The sequence below is a fragment of the Myxocyprinus asiaticus genome, chromosome 46, assembly GCF_019703515.2.
Source record: "Myxocyprinus asiaticus isolate MX2 ecotype Aquarium Trade chromosome 46, UBuf_Myxa_2, whole genome shotgun sequence".
Lineage (NCBI taxonomy): Eukaryota > Metazoa > Chordata > Actinopteri > Cypriniformes > Catostomidae > Myxocyprinus > Myxocyprinus asiaticus.
Window position 1 is genome coordinate 4,080,376 of NC_059389.1, and position 20,768 is coordinate 4,101,143.

A 20,768-nucleotide genomic window follows, 5' to 3' on the forward strand; every position below is an offset into this window, starting at 1 on the left:
TTTTAAAGGTTCATTTTTTCTCAAGATCATATTTCGTACCTTTGGTCAGGGTTCGGCTTGCCTTTCTTCCTCATGTTATTGGCTGTGGTCTCGCTGAAGTGCAGGCGACCCACAGTTACCTTTGTAACCTGCTCTGGTGGCAGTGTCACTCTGTGAAACAACCAGTCAACATTTATAACACATGACTCATTTGAATATCAAATTCACACTCATAAAACTGTTCAAATGTAATATTTCACAGAAACTAGTTAAAAGAGACTTACAGCACTGGTTTGAAGGGTCTCTTACTGCGGTCAGACTGCGACTGCTCCACGTTAATGGACTGATTCATCGCTTCTAACTGGAATACACACACAATAAAATGTATTATGTTAAAATAGGCAACATTTACATAATAGACGTTTTTAGTAGGAGTAGTGGAAGTAGAAACGTTGCCTATTCCGAGTTCCGTAAATATACATGAATTATTTATGATGATCTAGTAGAACTTATTCACACTAATGCCATCTTTGACTTTTAATGGGAATGACAACGAGGCTGTGAGGGATAAACTTACATCTATTCAGTGGCACGAACAGTATAAAGCTGTAAAAAGCTCCTAGATCACATCTGATTTTCCACAACTCATTTTGTCTGAAGTTTTATGTCTAATGAATGTTCTTGAAAATATGTTTCTTCGGGGCCTGGGTAGCTCAGTGGTAAAATACGCTGTCTACCACCCCTGGAGTTCGCTAGCTCGCTAGTTTGAATCCCAGGGCATGCTGAGTGACTCCAGCCAGGTCTCCTAAGCAACCAAATTGGCCCGGTTGCTAGGGAGGGTAGAGTCACATGGGGTAAACTCCTCGTGGTCGCTATAATGTGTTTCGTTCTCGGTGGGGCGCATGGTGAGTTGAGCATGGTTGCCGCGGTGGATGATGTGAAGCCTCCACGCACTATGTCTCCCTGGCAATGCGCTCAACAAGCCACGTGATAAGATGCGCGGGTTGATGGTCTCAGACGTGGAGGCAACTGGGATTCGTCCTCCACCACCCAGACTGAGGCATTTCACTACGCGATCACGAGGACTTAAAAGCGCATTGGGAATTGGGCATTCCAAATTGGGAGAAAAAAAAAAAAAAAGAAATATGTTTTTCAATGTTTTGTCCACGGAACGGTCCAAAAACACTTTAAACTGCAGTACAACCCATTGAAGAGACTGTACGTCTATCCCTCACAGCCTCGTTGTCATTCCCTTCAAAAACCAAAGATGGTGCTGCTGTTAATAAGGTCTATATAATGATGAACTTCTTGTGTCATTTTGTACAAATGTTCACCTTGACTCCGTTGAGTTTCAGGTAAAAGCATTCGATCGGCTGCAGTCCATCGCTGGTCTTCGCGTATTTGGGATCTCCCGGCATTCCAATGTACACCGTCACCTGGAAGTGATTCTTCTTCTGACACACAAATGCGTCGTCAGCCAAGGAGAAGTTAAAACCCTTATCTGCGTCCACTCTGTAGGTAGGCATCGGACTGGAGAGAGAGAGAGAGAGAGAGAATTAAATTGCATGAAAAAGAAGAAAAGAGATGGAGAAGAACATTAGACTAAGGTACTTAGACATTGAACCTCAGGGCAAAATGATATATAAATGTTTTAATATTTAATATTTTTAATATTAAATAACTTATGTGATTATATTGTCAATGTACTAAAGTGTGGCAGTTTTTTTTATTATTTTTTATAATTAATTTCCAGTAGAGCGCAACAGTCTGGTTCCAGAAGTAAAAATCTTACACATTTTTTCCATAGGTGAATTGACTTTTAACATTAACTTATCCATGTTATCCACATGGAAGTGCTCCACGGTTCAGCAGTTTTCAATTTCCGGTCTCCAGTGTTTTCAACGGCATCTGCGTTTATTCTTAGTGGGTAAAATATTACATTTGTAAAAATGTAATATTTTTACACTGCAAAAAACAAAAAACAAAAACAAAAAAAAACGTGGCTCTAGAGCGCTGATACGTCACAGAGTCAAGATGACCGTTTTTTTTAGTTTTTTTTACAGTGCCTCATCTATGTAGATGACATGAAGCAATGGTCCGAGGTTAGTTATATTGATATCATTAGCTACTTTGAGTTGTTATGATAGCCAACAACTGCACAAGTTGAGCGTGAAATTCATTTTTACTCCAAATAACACTTAAATGGTTGTTGTTCTCCATCTGGATTGCTCGTTTCGGTTAGTTTTACATTGCATCTCGAGACCAGAAACCGAAAACAGGCAATTAGAATCATCATGGCGTGGCCCAGTTGTTGCTCAGGAAAACTGTGGATAAACCTTTAAAGACAGACCTGCCGTGAACACCAAGTCATCTTTGGAATGCTCCTGAGAAGCTCTTTCCTGTCATGAAAGTACACCTCCTTTCTACTTGAATGGGGAAAGACCGAAATCTCCAAAACGGCTGGTCAAGGTTACGATCAAAGAACATATTTCAAATCAGCAGTAAAATCTGACAACACTAGTTGTCAGGGTTCTGTGCTTAGTTTTGGAATTTTTCTCTCTTTGTGGCAGAGCCCTGACATGTACGTGTTTCCATGTCTGTTTTATGTCTTGTGTCTTGATTCAGCCACTTTGGTTGGTTTGGTTTATTTACTCTGTGGCTAAGTCCAGGTACTTGTGTTTTGTCTCGTGTTGTGTGAATGCACTTGGGTTTGTTTCACATTCCCTTGTGCATTCTTGTCTGTCTTCAGTGATAACCCCGCCCTCTCGTTTGCCTTGTTACCTGTCTGATTATTAGCTGATTGTTCCACCTGTTATTCCTTGTTATCGCCATGTTGTCTTCCCTATATAACCTCATTGTGTTTTCTGTCCCGTGCCAGTTTGTTGTGGATGTTCCTGTGAATGTTTCACTGTCAGGTGTCTGTTAGTCAGATCCTGTTGTCCCAATCAGTCTTCTCTTTGCCTGCCTTGGACTGTTGAATTTTCCCCTCTTGGGTAGTTTTTGTTTGTTTTCTGTTATTTTGTTAATATAAGCACTTATCCGCCATCCTGCATTTGGGTCCTCTCTATTCACCCCTGGCGATCTGTGACACTAGTATCATAAATTGTGCTTTATCTCAGATTACGCTAAAAAACGCAATTTTACTAGCTTGAATAGCTAATGCTCATTTACTCAGATTGATTGACAGGCAATGTCTGTATCTAAAAGGTAATTGCTCTTTAAACTGTAAGGTGGGACTTCCTTTTTACATCCATTGATTGTTGGGCATTTCAGTTTCTCCCTTTCATTTTAATAGAAGTGGCCCGTCTCTGCTAAATAGTCTCTGACTAAACTACCCATGATCCTATGGGTAAATGATCCACCAATCAGAGAACTGTGGTGAACAAAGTGCGCCTAAAGAGTTCTGCATCAACGGCCCACTCCCATGATGCACTGTGAATGATGCAATCGAGATTCTCTCCCTACAGTCTCAAACTACTTATGTATTTGAAAATATTGGAATATATTGCAATAAAATCAAAATATACTGTTTCTATTTTTAAAATCAACAACTTTTAATCAATAGTTTCATATTTTTATATCAATTACATCATTCGCAATGCTTAGTGGGACTGTAACTCTTTCCCTCATTACAGACGTTAAAGGAATATTCTGGGTTCAATACAAGTTAAGCTCAATCGACAGCATTTGTGGCATAATGTTGATTATTATTTTGACTCATTCCTCCTTTTCCAGGGTTCCTGCAGATCCTTAAAAGTCTTAAAATGTTTTAAATTCAGTTTTTTGTTTTAAATTTAAGGTCATAAAAAGTGATACAACAAAAGTCTTAATTATCATTTAAAGAGGTCTTAAATTTGGGGACGGAAAGACAGGAATCATGATATGACCTAATGTGATTAACAAACTTCAAAAGAATACGATTTCATTAAATAAATGCATGCGCTGCATTCTTCAGAGTGAAATTTGTGAGTGTTTCCAGCTGTTGCAGAGCAATTCACAATCATTAAGCCATATCGGAAATATATGACAAGCGATCACTAAAGATCAACTGTTGAAGATGATGATATAGTGTTGTTAATAATTAATTTTATTTGTTCAGGTCTTGAAAAAGGTCTTAAAAAGTCTTAAATTAAGATTTAAAAAAACTCTGCAGCAACCCTGTTTTCTTCAACAAAAAAAAGCAAAAATATACAATAGAAGTCAATGGGGCCAATCCGTAAATGCTAAAATACTCACTATTTCAAAAGAATAGCCACAAGAAGTAAACAATATGTGTGTTAACATGATTTTATTGTGATCAAATCGTTTGCTAACCTTTTCTGTAAAGTTATATCCAATTTTACAACTTTGTTGCCATAATGACATAACGCTGTAAACCCTAAAACCCTTAATTAACCATAAAAATGATATAAACAATTTTACAGCTCAAAAGATACACAAGTTTTAACAGAAGAATTAATGCAAGTGCTTTTATTAAAATGATAAGCTTCATATTTCTGCCTTTAAACCATCCAAAAACTGGCCCCATTGGCTTCTATTGTAAGTGCCTCAATGTAACAGATTTTTGCCTTTTTTAAAGAAGGTTGCAGAGTTTTTTTAAAATCTGATATGATACGACTTCTTTAAACATACAGTCTTATCTTTATGTTTTTGTCAGATTTTCAAATACTTTTTTGCTTCAAATCAATGTTTGAAGGATTGTATGGATTTTATTAAACCTCTATGGAAGAAAAGAAAGGGAAAAATACTTCCAGAACCAAGAGAGCTGAAAAAGTGGGTGGGCACTTTTGAGTGTGATTGCCTAATCTAAAAAAAACTGTAACTAAATACATTTCCATCAATGTTTTGATATTAGTTTGATCATGTTTTTATCTATGAAATATAGCTATTCACCATTTTTTCGGTTTATCGTAACACTTATAGAACGACCAAAGTTATGAGAAATTGAACAAATGAAACTTTCATCTGTGTGGAAAACCTATATTTGCATCACTAAGTCCTGCCACTTCTTCACAATCATTCTCTCTCTCTCTCTGTTCTCTCTGTTAGCCAAATCTCTGCTCTTGCTCTCACTCCTACACACTGTTCACCTCATTGGAATTCACTGACCTCTACTATCCATCTCGCTCTCTTCAATCTCTTTTTAGTACTGCCTGAAACCTCCCTATACCCCATTAAATCTAACCCAAGCACACTCACACACTCTCGCCCTGAATACATGTCTCATTCCTCTCTCTGATATAAATCTCGGTGCAGAGGTGTGTAAGAGCAGGGTAGCACCCACAGTTCTTTTCCACTGCTGTCGTATAATAGAGTCCATTTGTTCTGCTGGTGCGGCTGCCACTTTATGCACTGGTAATTTGGATCCAGGTATGAGTTTTCTGCATCCTGCAACAAACCTGCGAAAACATGCACACAAACGTCATCTAGTGTTGAAAACGCAATCCTGTTTTGTGCACTTGTGTGTGTGTATGTGTAAGGAAGCGTTTCCTTCTGAATCTACAACTATTTAAAATGTTAGCTGTTTTGTGCAGTCTGAATTGAAGTTGATGAGACTAATAAACAGGAAACAATCTGGTGTTACGTTGTCCTCACTGGTTGCACACAACAAACAGAACGCACTATGGTGTTTTTATTTTAGTGATTCAGTCAAACTAATTCACAGATCAGACGGAATCAAACTCCTCAGCTATCATCTGCATATTTGAAAGCTTTGTGAGATTTAGATTGGTCTAATTACTGACTGGCTGTATCTATGACAACACAGTTAACCCTTGTGTTGTGTTCGTTTGTGTGCGTACTCCTTTTCTGAACATATTTAAAAATATTTATTTTCTATTGATAGAAGGATTCATTGAACTGAGCTCATACCGGGCTAGTGGCGGGCAGTGTTTTCCCAGCGGAAAATGAAAAAATATATAATAATTACATAATAAATTAATAAATGCTTGATCTGAACAAAATAGGTGTCATTTTTAAAGCCTAGAATCTGGACTCTACAATGCACATAGCTAACCCTACGAATTATTAAATAATGCTTTTTAATTTGCTGACAAATTAGAACTGTTTCGTTCTCATCATTTGCAAATTTGTTATCACAACAATTATAATAAATTATATAAAAAAAGATGAGATAGCCATGTCTTACATATCGTTGGAAAGGTCTCAATCTGTAGAATGCAATGAGCAAATTTGTTTCACTAAGAGGCCAAACTGCAGTCATTATTAGTGTAAGAAATTCCCACAGACACATAAATATAATAAACAGTGTCTTTTTGTCACGTTTTTCCTTATTACTTCCTGAAACATACATATAACGTAGACAATGAAATATCGCAACTTATAACAGACTATCCCGATTCAAACGAGCCTAAACACAACATAATATAATGAGTAAATCTTTAAATATTCCTCAAAGAGTGTGAATGGAAAGACGATGTACAAAAGGGCGCTCAACACATGTTGTGTGTGTGTGTGTGAGTGTGGGTGTGTGTGTGTGTGTGCACATGTCCGAGGACTTCGTGTGTGCAAATACACATCCACATATGTGCTCATCTAAAGGACTGGGATGCTCCTGAACACTTAATATTTCTGTATTTTGTATTCTAATCTATTCATTTCCAATGGCTGGTCAATGGACCAGGAACAAAACAAGTGCAACAAATTGAAATAAAACCAAAAAACATTAAGAAAATAGTCCAAATATTTTTGGTGTTTTCAGATACCATATGTGAACAAAGTCAAGGAATTTTATTCCAATTGGATCAAGTAAAAATAACAAAAAAACAACTGTCCGGGTCAAAATGACTAGAACACAACATAAGGTTTAAAGTTAAAGGTAAAATTTTTCATGTAATATTCGCCCTTTTTTTGCCAATGTGTGAACGGCTTGTAATGCAACTTAAAAAATGAGCCCTTCCCGGACTTCCTAGGTTGCCTATTAAAGCCTGTAGACTGATTTTCATGTGAAAGGAGCGGGTTGCTTTTGCCGGGAAAATCCCATGGATGTGTCGTTTTGCGCGCTCCCGAGAGTCTTGCCTCAGTGCTTCTCTTGCGCTATTCAACAGCAACAATAAACTGAAACACTAGGTAACGTTATCTTAGAGATGGAATCCAGCAAACGGCCGGCTCCAAACACAACACTGACTCCTACACAAACTCAGAGTAAGCCAAAAAAAAAAACATTTGATGACAGTTGTGATGGAATCACATCAATACTGAATTGTGTCAACATATTTATAATGTACAGTCTATTTTATAAACAGCTACTGTCATCACCCACCAAATTTAGCTAACAGCTATTGATAAAGCTGGCTAGCTTGCTAACACTGACATAGGCTATCGTATAAATGCAGTCAGTGTATCATGCAAAGAAAAGTGATTACTTCAAACTACAGTCTTGCATATTCAGACCTATATCCACACTTTGTTTTAGCCCTGTTCCAGCACTGGAGAGTCAAATATAATATACAGTCTCAAAGTTTGTAGCCAAACAATCATAAATGTGTAATTTTAATAATGCTACCTCTTCTGTCATCATGATGCCAGTGAATCACGTTCGCGTCCCTATGGAATGTGTGCGCACGATCACAAGCAACAGGCTGCAGTTCACTTAACGGCCACAGGTGTCATTAATAACAAGGGTTTCTGAATCTTACATACTGCACCTTTAAAGTAGTTAAAGAATTCATAGAACTCATCACCAATGTAAACAGTTTTGAGGAAACTACTTTGAAACTGTAGCTTTCTAAGCTACTAGCTTACTTAAATTAGTAAAACTACAGTCATTCTACTCTTTTTAAAGAGTAGTTAGCTACACTACAAGTTACTATTAAAAAGTACCTAACTACATAATTAAAGAAGAACATATTTTTAAATACATAAAAATTAGATGATACTATTTAATAGTGTGACATTAAATAATTAGGGTGACAACATTAAATTGAACATATCAATTTATAGTAAATATAAATGAATAAAGCTAGAAAACACACTATTTTATATCACTGAGCTGAAATATGGCGATAAACAGCAGCAATTATCGAAAATTATCGAGCGCAGGGCTCAAGTGAATCAGTCAATCATTTATGTGAACTAGTTCATTTACATGAAGCGTTATTTCTTAAATTAACTGGAGTTCCCAAAGCTAAATATAGGCAAAATGTTTATTGTAATGTGTACATTTACATGAAGCATCCATACGAACAGACTTGAAATGGACATGAGAGAGAGAGAACAGTTTAGGTGTGTGTGTTTGTTTACTCCCTCGGCTCCACTGCTGTGTGCGCAATATAATGTGCGAAGAGTAGTGTTTTGTGATGCTACACTGCTACTCACTGGAAAAAGTAGTTTGTTACTCAAAAAGCTACACTATTGTGAAAATAAATTAGTTAGTTACTCTGGATGTAAAGAGTGTGTATACCTGGCTCTTGTTTGATGATGCCCGTGAGTATCTGAGTGTTGAGAGTGCTGTTTGGAGAGTCGGAGTGTTTTCTCTTCTTTGCCGGATGAACAGGAATCCCACTAGATAGACAAGGACATGCACAATAAGAACTTTTAAATGATGATGTGGAATTTTGCACTCTTATACTCCTAGACTTTTTCTCCATTTACTCTACTCTCTGTCTCTCAACATGGAAAGAAAAATCACAAATGAAATCTATTTTTGAAGTCTCAGTTGTTACTCCAAGACAGCAATGAGATTAAATCTGAGGAAATGGAGACCTTTGCCTAAGTCACTTGCTTCTAAGACATCAAAATCAAATTTATATCAAATTCTTTCAAGCTGTGCTATCCTCGTTAATATCATAGCTGTATACTCTTACTATATGTCACCTAATTTTATTTGTCTAAAGGAATTTTAGAAGAAACATTTGAGACAAAGTTGCTACTGTTACTGATTATCTTCTCTTACTCTGGTGATTGTGGATGTTGCAGGAGTTGATGAAGCATCTGATTCTGCTGCATGTCTCCGCCCCCACAGCTGACAGGACCAATCGGATACTGCGTGATCATGGGCTCTGGCTTCAGGTACATGTCCCGGTGCATACTGGAATAGTGGGGGTGTGTGGGGAGAGGCGGAGGACTGGTCATGAGACACATGTTCTCGGGCGTCATTGTTCTGAGCATGTGCAGATCTGGGACCAAAGAACCATAGTTTATACTAGTGGTCAGCCGATATTAGCCTTTCACCGATATATCGATATCAGCGTATATGTTTACCGATTTGCACAAATATGAAAACTTTTTTTCAGAACATATAATGCAGAAAACAATGCTTTAGAATTTGTGTCATAACGTAGTTTGTCCAGCAGAGCGCGCTCCGACTCCACTGTTTACAGAGCTGAGCTGACGGTGGCTCTGCAGACAGGGCGGAGTTAAGCGGTGTCTTCTCGGTAAGTTGCTAACTAGTTTATGAAATACATACTGGAAAGCTAATAAACAATGACCCCATCATTTTCCCTTTTCAATATAACTAATATAACGTTAACCCTGTCCCTGACAACCATGTCACTCATGTTTATCACATCTGTTTGCTGTTAGCCAGCTATTGTTTGTCAGTGCAGTAAGAAATGTAGCAGATTGAAAGGTAAACATCAGAGCATCTTTTTGCAGCTCAGCAGACAAAAGTGCGGTGGTGGATTGTGTCTGTTGAGTGTTGATTTCACGCTACGTTGTTACCTAGTTGGTCCATCTTTTACTCTCCGTGACAATGAGCTTATAGCTAACTAGCTAACCACGTAGCTACATTCATACTTTGTCAGCTGAGTGGAAGCTAATGTGTAAACGTATTCACCAGACTGTTTTGTTCAGGATTCACAGTTTGGTACCCCCTTCAACTGAACAATTCCAGTCATTACATTTATAAAATGTAATATTTAAAAGTCTGGTTTTCCACCATTGAAAGTTTCCCCTGAACTTGTATAGCAGAATATGGTGTAACACCGCTGCCGCTGTGACTCGGCAGGTGTAAATGCTTCTTGTTTTACAAACTGCCCCTAATTGACTGACAGTATTCAAATAGTCAGCATTTGACTGATACTAAACAGTACTGATGTTTATTTAGCTATTTATTGTATTTGTATTTATTATTTAATTTAATGGTCAGTATTTGATTAATACTAAACATACAGTACTGATGTTTATTAAGTTGTTTATTTTTTTTTAATTTATTCTTTATTTTAATGGTCAGCAATTGACTGATACTAAACAGTACTGATGTTTATTAAGCTATTTATTGTATTTTTATTTATTCTTTATTTTCTCAGTGTTCATTTCTAGAATTTGTTGACAATGTATAATAATAATAATGTCAAATATTCTTTGATAAAAATATTTGTTTAAGAAAGCAGCCTTCGGAGTACCTTTGCATAGTCATATCGGTGCAAAATCGGTGAACAATTCACAAAGAAAAGGTCTGTTTTCATTCCCGCTCAAAAACTAACTATATTGACCACCATATCGGTAATCAGTGAATCCCCCCCCCTTTAAAATCGGTATCGGTCTCAAAAATCCCATATCGGTCAGGATTATATATGTTGTATATATTAGTCAGTCGATTTCAATTTTAATAGTTAATCAAGATTAATCACAGATTTTGAAAGTGCTGAAATTTGACTATTATTATTTATTTCCTTAGAAAAGAAAACAATTTGTAACATTATAATGCTTTATTAACATTTTCCAAACTAAGCCTTCCACGGTGTAAAGATAGAAATCCACTAAAATATCACCAATTCAAATAACATTAAACATTTCCCAAAGTCTAAGTGGGAGTTTGACTAATTGAAAGAACTTGTCCCCTATCGGTTGAGTATTAAATCCCTTAAACTCTCATCCTCCACAATATTAATCTGCCTGTAGACTGTGGCTATCCACTTTTTTACAGCAATCGTGAAGCTGCGTTCATGATTCGCGCCAGCGCCAGTTTCAAGCGCAAATTTGAGCTCCACATGAAAAGCGCTTGCAGACAAAAATGGCTAATTCTGCATTTTGGTGATAGTTAAGACTTGGCTTGCTTATGTGGTAATTAAAATGTGCCTTAGGCTGAAAAATACTTGGTTTCTATCACAAGTCCCATCTGGGCTTGTTTTGTACATTAAGAGCTCCTTTCTTCTTCTCCTTTCTCCATCACTTGATCATTGACTCGGAATTGCTGTTGTGTTTTGTGAAGTGTGAGTCAGTGTAATGACTCCGGGCAGACACATCGAAAATGTTCCGCCCTTACAAAAAGTGTTTTTGCTGTATTAACGCATTAAACTTTATAAATTAATCGCATGCTTTAACCCATTAATTCTGATATTCTGTATATACAGTATATAAATATAATTCCAACCTTGATTATTTAACAGTGCTACACCCCTTCACTGAAAGCAGAATGGTCCGATCCACAGTAAATTGATCAGGTGGACTGAACTTACCGTTGGCTTGCTGGGGGGAATATGGCTCTGAGCTGGAGTCCGGAGGGGACTCAGGTAGCGTTCTGTAAGAACAATAATAACATTGAAAATAACAACATTTTTACATTTTCAGAAGAAAATGTGAGTGGTGCTTGTCTGTACAAAAGTGCCCTCCATGATGCTAGGTTGTTGTGGGTTGTTGCTATCCCGTTGCTAGGGAGTTCTGGGAGGTTAGTAGGTGTTTATTTACTGGCCCAAGTCAAAAGAGTTCATCATCAAGTCTCTCAGATATTCTAGTTTCTAGATATTACTCGTCTATGGGATTGTTCTGCCTGAGTTTATCATTTACCAAGGAAAGATTTTAAGTCTGATTGCTCAGTTTGTTACCTGCTGCCTCCATTTGTCCTAAATTACTCAACCGCATTACGGATTCAAATGTCTCGGTGCTTATTCACAGCTCACCCATCCATCTCTGTTTTACTCAGCCTTTGTTTTGAGTTGTGAAGGTTTATCTAAGGTCACATGGAAGAAAGAGGCGTGGCATATTGATGGGGCGGGGCATGAGGAATGGCAAGATTGGAAGGGGGTGTGGCCACAAGTAGCAACAAAAATAAGAAAAGACATCCTCCCTCTCTCAAATGTCCATTAATCTTTGAGTTACATTTGTCTCGTTATCTGTTTTAGATTAAATCCGATATACACTATTCATCCACTCACAACTTCTCAATTTCTTACCCTGGGGCGTACTGTCCGCGGAGGTCCGGTTTGACGTGGGCCTGCTGTTGGTGTTGGGGCGTTTGACTCTGCTGTTGCCCAAGGCAGGGGTAATTGTGTCTGAGGAGGCCTAGCAGGGGTGGAGGTGGGTAGGGGTTCTGGCAGTGCTGTGCAAGAGATGAGGTGGCGACCTGGCGCAGGGGGATGGGAGGGCTCACGCCACACCCTACCCCCCCTGAAGAGGATGCCCCGGCCTGGGGTGAGAGGTACTGGGGTCCTGGGGTACTGTGAACCTCTGTGAAACAACTGTAGGGCAAAAAAATCTCAGTGCTTTCCATTCTGCCAAATATTTAGAGTTGAGTAAATGATGACAGAACTTTTATTTTTGGGTGAAATATCCTTCAAACAATTTGGTAATGACAGTTGGGTACGGAGTGGTACAAATGATGAATGTTTCACACAAGGAGTTCTCACATATCTGTGCTGTCGTCCTCTTTGCTGATGTATTCCTCCAGGATACTGGTGTCAATGTTTGTTGGCTCCAAAGAGCTGTTAATATCATGACCTGAAGAGAAAAAAGGAAATAAGAATGATAAAGGTAGAAAGAGAGAGTGAGACAAGACAAGACAACATACTAAACAGTATATGAGATTAAAATAAGTGCATCTCAAATCAGAGCATGTTGAAAGTAGTATGCCATACTTAAGAGCAAATTTCCAAACGTGTACACAACCCATTGAAATACAGAAGACAACTTTTAATTAAGTTATTTTATCCTAACCTATTTCTAGTTCTCTGTATGACCCTTTTTTCCACCTCTTTACCAAATCTCTCGAAATCTCCCCCACATGACCTAATCGCTCCATTGCAACATCTGCTAAAGGTCACTTGCACCCGAGCTGATTGACCGCACACACTAAGGCACAATATCTTAATAGTCCATATGATCTTTAATATTTTATTATGTGATCTAGAACAAAAAAATATTTTTTGAAAAACCAAAATATTACTTGAATCTGAGAAATGCAATGAGCAGTTGACGTGCTCAATAAGCAGGAGCACATTCTATGCTCCATCTAAAATGATTATAAACAACATCTAATTCTTGTATAATTATTATAGCAGACCTCACATTAATTGAGTTAATATATGGAATATTTGTACTTTTAAACATTAATTTTAAGAAGTAAACTGCAAAAAGCTGATTTAAAAAAAAGAAAAATTAAATGGTGACCAGTTACGGCACCTAAAATATATATTTTCCCTTATGCATTCATATAAATTTAACCTAAAAGTCCATGTTATTTATCAACTAGCCAAATAAATAAACTAAATCATCAAACTTTACAACAGAATCAAGAACTGAACGAGAGAGCAAGACAAGGTAACAAAGAAGTGAGAGAAGTGATTGAGAATGGGAGGGGGAACGGCCCAGGGTCAGGTGCAGGAACAGTCAGGCACCCCCACTAAACCCCAGATCTCTCTCTCTTTCTCTCCACTCTCTCTTTGATAGATTAGGCCGCTAACAAAGTCGAAATGTAAAGAATTCCAATGTTAGTGTTGGGAAAACTCTCTGGTCCATCTCCCTCCCACAGGCTGAGATCTCAAAGGCTCAAGTCTCGCCACAGTGGATATCCCAACCCAGACGGCACTATTTACCACAGCACACTGGTTACTATGTGCATTAAAACACCAAAAACAGGTGTGCTATTATTTTTCTAAGCGATTGGAGGATTTTTGTCTGCCGTACAATTAAACAGGCGAAAAAATCTACATGTGGTCATGACTTACTCAGAATACCTTAGCAACCGCACAGCAAAACACTAGTAACTACCCACAACACCCTAGCAACAACATAGCAACGTGCTAAAAACACTCTGAAAATAATAGCAAACTGCACAGCAATACCCTAGCAACCACCCAGAACACTCTAGCAACAACATAGTAAAAACCAGTGATCGACCAATATGGGTTTTTTTAATGGCCGATACCGATATCCAGAGAGAAGGGTGGCCAATAGGCCAATACAATGCCGATATATCACACAATTTAATATAGTAAATAACAAGCATAAAATTGCTAAATAATGAATAAACTCTTATTTAGCACTATATTTACTCAATTTCACACAAAACTTCTAATCTAAAAAAATTAATATTTTGTTTTAAATGGTAGATAGCAGTTTCTTCTGATTTCTATTTAGTCATCAAATTTTTGTAATTTATTTGCACATGAAGAAATTGTTAATATATTAGAAGGAAATAACAGTACACACAGTAGTCCAGCAACTATGGATGGCATGTCCATGTTAGCAATCGCATTTTCTCCAAAAAATACCAAATTAAACCAAGTGTACATACAGTGCATAGTGAACAATCCTGCAGATCCAGCGCGAGCAGCAATCTCCTGACAGTTTAAACGGCCTGGATCGCCTGCTTGGATTGTCATAATTTGTGAATCAGAGGAACTTTCAGAGGAAGATATTGGATGAATGCTTGACGGGAAGTAAACACTGGGTTTTCGTGAGGTTCATGAATTACATCTGTTTAAATGAGATATCTGCATAATTGCAGATGGTATATAATACAAATTTAATTGATATTTGCCTTTTATTATTAGAAAATAAAGTTAAAAGTGACAGGGAACTGCTGAGAAGAGGCTGATAGAGTATGTGATTTAGAGGTAAATAAATTAGCGCTCCACAGGATGCTGGATTTGCTCAAGTTCTGTGAGGTTTGTGTTAGGCTACATCTGTTTAAATGAGATATGCACATATTTGCAGACGGTATATTAGTTTTATTGATATTTGCCTTTTTATCATTAGACAAGACAGTTAAAAGTTACAGGGAACTGTTGAGGAGAGAGCGGGAGAATGAAACAGGCTAACACCTTAAGATTATGAGCTCAAACATGTCTGACGTGGTGCACACCGATCTATTATTGTAGTAACACGATGGCACATAACAACAAAACGAACCGTGACTGATCGTTTACTTGTCTCAGTCGCTTCACAAGCAAGCAGGCGATTCTCAGAGCCCTAAAGAAACAAATCGGCCAGACGGGAAATTTTATCGGCGATGCTGATAATTAAACAATTCAGAATAACGGCCGATTTATCGGCTTCGCCAATATATCGGTCGACCACTAGTAAAAACCACTAGCAAAAAGCCAGAACACCCTAGCAACAACATGGCAACATGTTTAAAAGCACTCAGAACACTTTTTTTTGCTAGGGTGCCCTGGGTGGTTACTAGGGTTTTGCTGTGGGGTGGGTGGTTGCTAGGGTATTGCTGAATGGTTGCTAAAGCGTCCTGAGTGTTTTTAGCCTTAGCAACCATTCAGCAATACCCTATCAGTCTTAATGAATTGTCGGCTGTGTTGAGGGCAAAAAGCAACTCTGACTAATGTTTTGATGGGTGTTGCAGTTGGGCTCTCTGCTGGACAATTTTATGTGTGTGCCAGGAGGGCAGAGAGGAACGGAGGGGGATAACTTTACTAAATAAGATCCAGATGTTTCAATTCTCTTGTGGTAAATCTGCCATGCCCGCACTGATAACGGCTGCAAGGATGACTGACAGGACGAGAGTGGGGGTGAGGAGGAGTAGAGGAGAGAGAGATGTTCTTGTTCAGAGAGAGAGAGAAGAGGGTGATTAAACAAACAGGAGAAACAAATGCTCTGTACTGTCCGGTAAAAAAAGCTTTGTAAAGTTTTATAACTGTGAGTTGACAATGCTTCTTTTTTTCAATCTTAGTCTTTAAGGTAAGGTTTTTTTTTAACTGTCCCAATACAGATAAACATATATATATATATATAAAATAAATAAAACAAATTTATTTATTTTTTTTGCAAGTTCTCAAAATAACATTACTCATTACTTATGAACAGAGGTGGGTAGAAACAGGCTACATTTACTCTTCTGATTAACCTTTTGGAGAAAATGTTCTTTTAAAAGTAGGTTTAAATGTGGGTACTTTTTACTCTTACTCAAGTGAAATTCTAATGAAAACAATGTACTCATCATTACAATGGGTGACGCTACTGTCGCTACATTACTGGTTTTATTTCAATAAGTGTTAATAAACATGTAATTTATTTAGAGATATTTGAAAGGACTTTATGGTTTTGTGCAGCAAGCGCAAATTTCAGCATACAAACTTACAGATTTAAAAACCACTTTGCGGTAAGTTGTAGTGATAAAAATAAAGCAGGCTTGTTTGTTATGGTAATGGTCTGTAACTACAGACTCTATTGACCTATACATTTTCATATTTGTTTTTTATTTATTTATTTATTTTTTAATAATTTTTTTTATCCCCTTTTCTCCCCAATATGGCATGCCTAATTCCCACTACTTACTAGGTCCTCGTGGTGGCGCGGTTACTCACCTCAATCCAGGTGGCGGAGGACAAGTCTCAGTTGCCTCCGCTTCTGAGACGTCAATCCACGCATCTTATCATGTGGCTCGTTGTGCATGACACCACGGAGACTCCCAGCATGTGGAGACACATGCTACTCTCCGCAATCCACACACAACTCACCACGCGCCCCATTGAGAGCAAGAACCCCTAATCGTGACCACGAGGAGGTTACCCCATGTGCCTCTACACTCCCTAGTAACCGGGCCAATTTGGTTTGCTTAGGAGACCTGGCTGGAGTCACTCAGCACGCCCTGGATTCGAACTCGCAACTCCAGGGGTGGTAGTCAGCGTTAATACTCGCTGAGCTACCCAGGCCCTCTAAATATAAATTTTCTTATATCAATGCTGCAATACATCAGTGCATATAAATCCATTTAAACGTCAGCGTTATGTGCTGAGATTGAAGGGGCTAGCCTGATGTGGAGAGGTAGACTATCCATAGTTTCGGACCGGCGACCCTAGATGCATGATCTTGCTTCAGTTCATAATTCAGAATATATAATACAATCCTTAATAATATAAATGAGCCTGTGTGACATTGTTTACATTTTTCACTGTAATAATTACAAGGATCGTTTCCAAACTTTTCTTCTAAATTTCAGACCTGACCAAATCTGACACACACACACACACACACACACACACACACACAAAAACAGAAAAATTGTAACAACACATTTTGTTGTTGTTTTTAATAATAGTTTAAGTACCAAATGAGTATAGGGTCATTAGAGACCCTAGGTATGTAATAGTGTCGTTTTTTGTTTTTGTGCACTTCCATAAATTATATTTTTATAATTATCTATATGTTTACTATAACAGGATATCTATTTCTTTGTTTATCACAAGAGGAATACGTACTATATTCATACAAATAAATACTATATCACGTTGATTTTTGGTGTAAAAATGGTGAATTATCTGTATTCCATATGCATGTACACATACATAATAAACATGCTGTTTCTTACTCAAGGTGGCGCTGTTGTTTCAGTGATTGACATGATTTATATCTGATATTGCTATTTGATGAAGAAACAACATGGAAGTAAACTATAGCAAGTTTAACACATGAACAGTATGATTTGGCTATTGTCAGTCAGGTTTCCTACTGAAATTACGTAAGTTGTGCATCTATTTAGACTCAAAAAGTACCTGAGAAAATATTTATGTGTAGATTATGTGTGGCTCAATATGTGTTTGACAGCTAGTTGCATCTCACGAAATTTCAGTGTGAAAGTAATGAATCCTGTTCTAGATTTCTACTGATTTGTTGCATTTCCTCTTTGATATAAGTAAAATAAAACATTAAAATATATTTTATTCAATTATTTTCAAATTGTCTTGAAAATATTTTTAAACATTTGACACTATCTGGACATTTTGAAGATCCATTTGTGATTGATATAAGTGCTGGGTCTATAAAGATCCGAATATGTTGGAGTGTTTGGTGAAATTCACATGCATTTAAGGGTTAACTTTATGTTCTGTCATTATACATCTCTCACTATTAGTTGCATGTTAATAGAGCTGGGTATTGATTCAGAATTCCCGATTTGATTCTGATTCACAAGCTCTCGATTCGATTCCGATTTTGATTTGATTCCGATTCATATGGGTATATTTCGGTTATAATGTCCAATTTGCTTACATATAAAATAACTTTTCTCAGCTAATGTTGTTAATTAAACAGGGGACCTTCTAACTTGGTCCTTTATGAAAATATATGTTTTAAAATTTTTATTTTATCATTAGTTTTTCATCATTTTGGTCACATTTTAGATTTTTAAAAATGTACAAATCCATGTATGTCATCAATAAATATGATGTCTTGAAATTGCATATATATATATATATATATATATATATATATATATATATATATATGGCAAATCACAGACAGTTTTAGTCACATAGCACAAAATTTGGTCAAATATGCGAGTGATTTACTTGCATTGTAGAGGGTTGCCACATTGAGTAAATTTAATATCGATATTGTTCAAATGAAGATTGCATAATCTAATTACAGTAGTGTATAGCTTTGTTAGACCCAATTCTGACTGAAGTAAAGACTCTCAAACATACAAGAGACACCAGATTCAGTCAGGACCTCACAAAATAAACTTCTCTGCATTCACATATAAAATATTTAAATATATGTCAACTATCCTGACTCAGCTGGGCTGTCTGTCTAGGAGGTAAATCATGTGATTAATGATGCATTGAGATAATGATGACTGTGTCCAGCTGTGGCCGTAAACAGACAGAGGTCTGATGTGTGACAAAACACATTTCAGTCTTGAGAGTGAGTTTTCAACTGCTGTTTTCTCTGCTGGAGGGGTTTGAAGCAAAAAGACGGGGGGTTTGGATAACAACTGAATGCCGGAGTTGTCCACATGATAACAATGCAAGATAAACTGAGACGTTTGTGTGAGTGTGGTTAGTTTAATTATTTATTAATATGCCACGTTTGCTGTTTTAGTTACAGGTTCGAAAGACTAAAAAAACTTCCTGTTTAAAGAGATACTGATTTGTTTCCCTTCCTTTTTTGTCTTTTCCAGTGTTATGGGGAAGTTTTATTTGAAGAACTGTTGATTATGAGCTATTAAAGAGTCGACTAAACAACAAACGCTCTCTTGAGAGCTCATTAACGCTATACCATACATCCCCTACTCCCTATATCTCTTATAACCTCCCTCTGCATTGTTCACACACATACACACTGTATTTCTTTCTATATGTGTGTTAATTTTTAAGCCCTAATTTACACCAGAGTAAAGTATGATAGAGCAAAGTCCACTACATTATCAAACGGCAAACACTACCCAGAAAGACACACACCCACAAACACATCTGGAGACACATGACAAATACACACACCATCAGTGTGATCAATAACACAACTTTCATTTGAAAACATTCGTCCTACAGTACAGTTACACAACTGATGTCAGTGATGTCAAGAGCACTTTAAAATCCCAATCTATACCAGACCAATCACACACAGATACTGTCACTAAATTGAAAATAATTGTTCTATTGGACATTTTACTGGAGTGTTTCAGCAATTCAAACATGACAGCAAATCATAATCAGCAGGGTTGTATATTAAGTTTATTGCACATTGATCCTAAAGTATTGATACTTCCAATACTGATGTTGTATCGAGAATCTCAATCCTCACATAATTGTTTTCTAGTACAGTATTTGTATTTTGTAGTTCTCTTAAAAAATAATGCATATCATACATTTCGGAGTGAAAAAAATCATTATTAGGGATGCACCAATATATCATATATTTTTTTGCCCAGTAGAGCACAACAGTGCTCGCCCAGTTTTTCAGCCGTCAGGGTTCCGGAAGTATTTTCCCCATTCATTTCTATCATAGACTTTTAATAAAATCCTTAAGAATCCTTAAGAATTGTGCACCATGAACCAAACCAACCAGCTCTGAGGAGAATCACAACATCATAAACTTTGTTTTGAGGCAAAAAAAGTATTTGAAAATCGGACATAAAGACAAAGGTACAAGACTGTGTACTTACCGTCTTTCATGAGGGCACAAACTACAATCCCATGAAGCACTGCGAATGATGTCATTGAATAAAAAATGACGTGACTACATAAAACTATTGATTTTAGGTTGTATTTTGCGTTTATTGCAAATAGTCAGATATCTACAAATATATTAGTAGTTTAATGGTGAAGGGAGACCAACTCGACTACGTCATTCACAGTGCATCATGGGAGCGCGCGGTCCCCCGAGGCACATTTCGCGGGTTTCGTTGGCCGCGGTTCTTTGATTGGTGGCTCTTTCTCTGCTGTACCATGGGTAATGTAGTTGTTTACCATGAATTCCGCTATCAAACACGATTTTTAAACAAGGAAGTTGAGAACGCAGACGGATGGCTTCAACGGAAGCATATACCATCGATGAACAACCTCGTAGCTCACGGTAGGTCTGTCTTTAAATATTTATGAGTTATCTTTGGAAATCAGTTCATCTATGGGATAAATGAATGGGATTTTTACTTCCGGAACCAGACTGTTACGCTCTTTTCCAATTGGAACAAAAACTGTAGGCCAATACTGATACCAATATTTTGCAACTCACTCACCTTATTTTGTCATCAGATCACTATTTTGCTTAGGAATTATGCTTACAATTTTTTACAAAGAGGTACAAAAGCTATTTTATTTTTCTAACAAAAATGATTTCCATTGAATTTGGATTAGATCTGTTGAACACTCAAGAGC

The 20,768-nt window shown here is 37.3% G+C and overlaps 1 protein-coding gene across 5 annotated transcripts in view; it reads right to left on the bottom strand.

Annotated features, from left to right (window-relative positions):
* The window catches only part of LOC127436164 (myelin regulatory factor-like), a 70,896-nt gene that overhangs the window by 26,885 nt on the left and 23,243 nt on the right, over window positions 1–20,768 (bottom strand). For all 5 annotated transcript variants that reach the window (XM_051690154.1, XM_051690157.1, XM_051690156.1 and 2 more), the window contains exons 2-10: window positions 12,567–12,657; window positions 12,114–12,398; window positions 11,400–11,461; window positions 8,894–9,116; window positions 8,402–8,502; window positions 5,264–5,378; window positions 1,314–1,509; window positions 264–340; window positions 40–150 (exon numbers count right to left, since the gene is read on the bottom strand). In XM_051690154.1, the coding sequence (XP_051546114.1) occupies window positions 40–150; window positions 264–340; window positions 1,314–1,509; window positions 5,264–5,378; window positions 8,402–8,502; window positions 8,894–9,116; window positions 11,400–11,461; window positions 12,114–12,398; window positions 12,567–12,657 (1,261 nt within the window). The remainder of the gene's footprint in view (window positions 1–39; window positions 151–263; window positions 341–1,313; window positions 1,510–5,263; window positions 5,379–8,401; window positions 8,503–8,893; window positions 9,117–11,399; window positions 11,462–12,113; window positions 12,399–12,566; window positions 12,658–20,768) is intronic.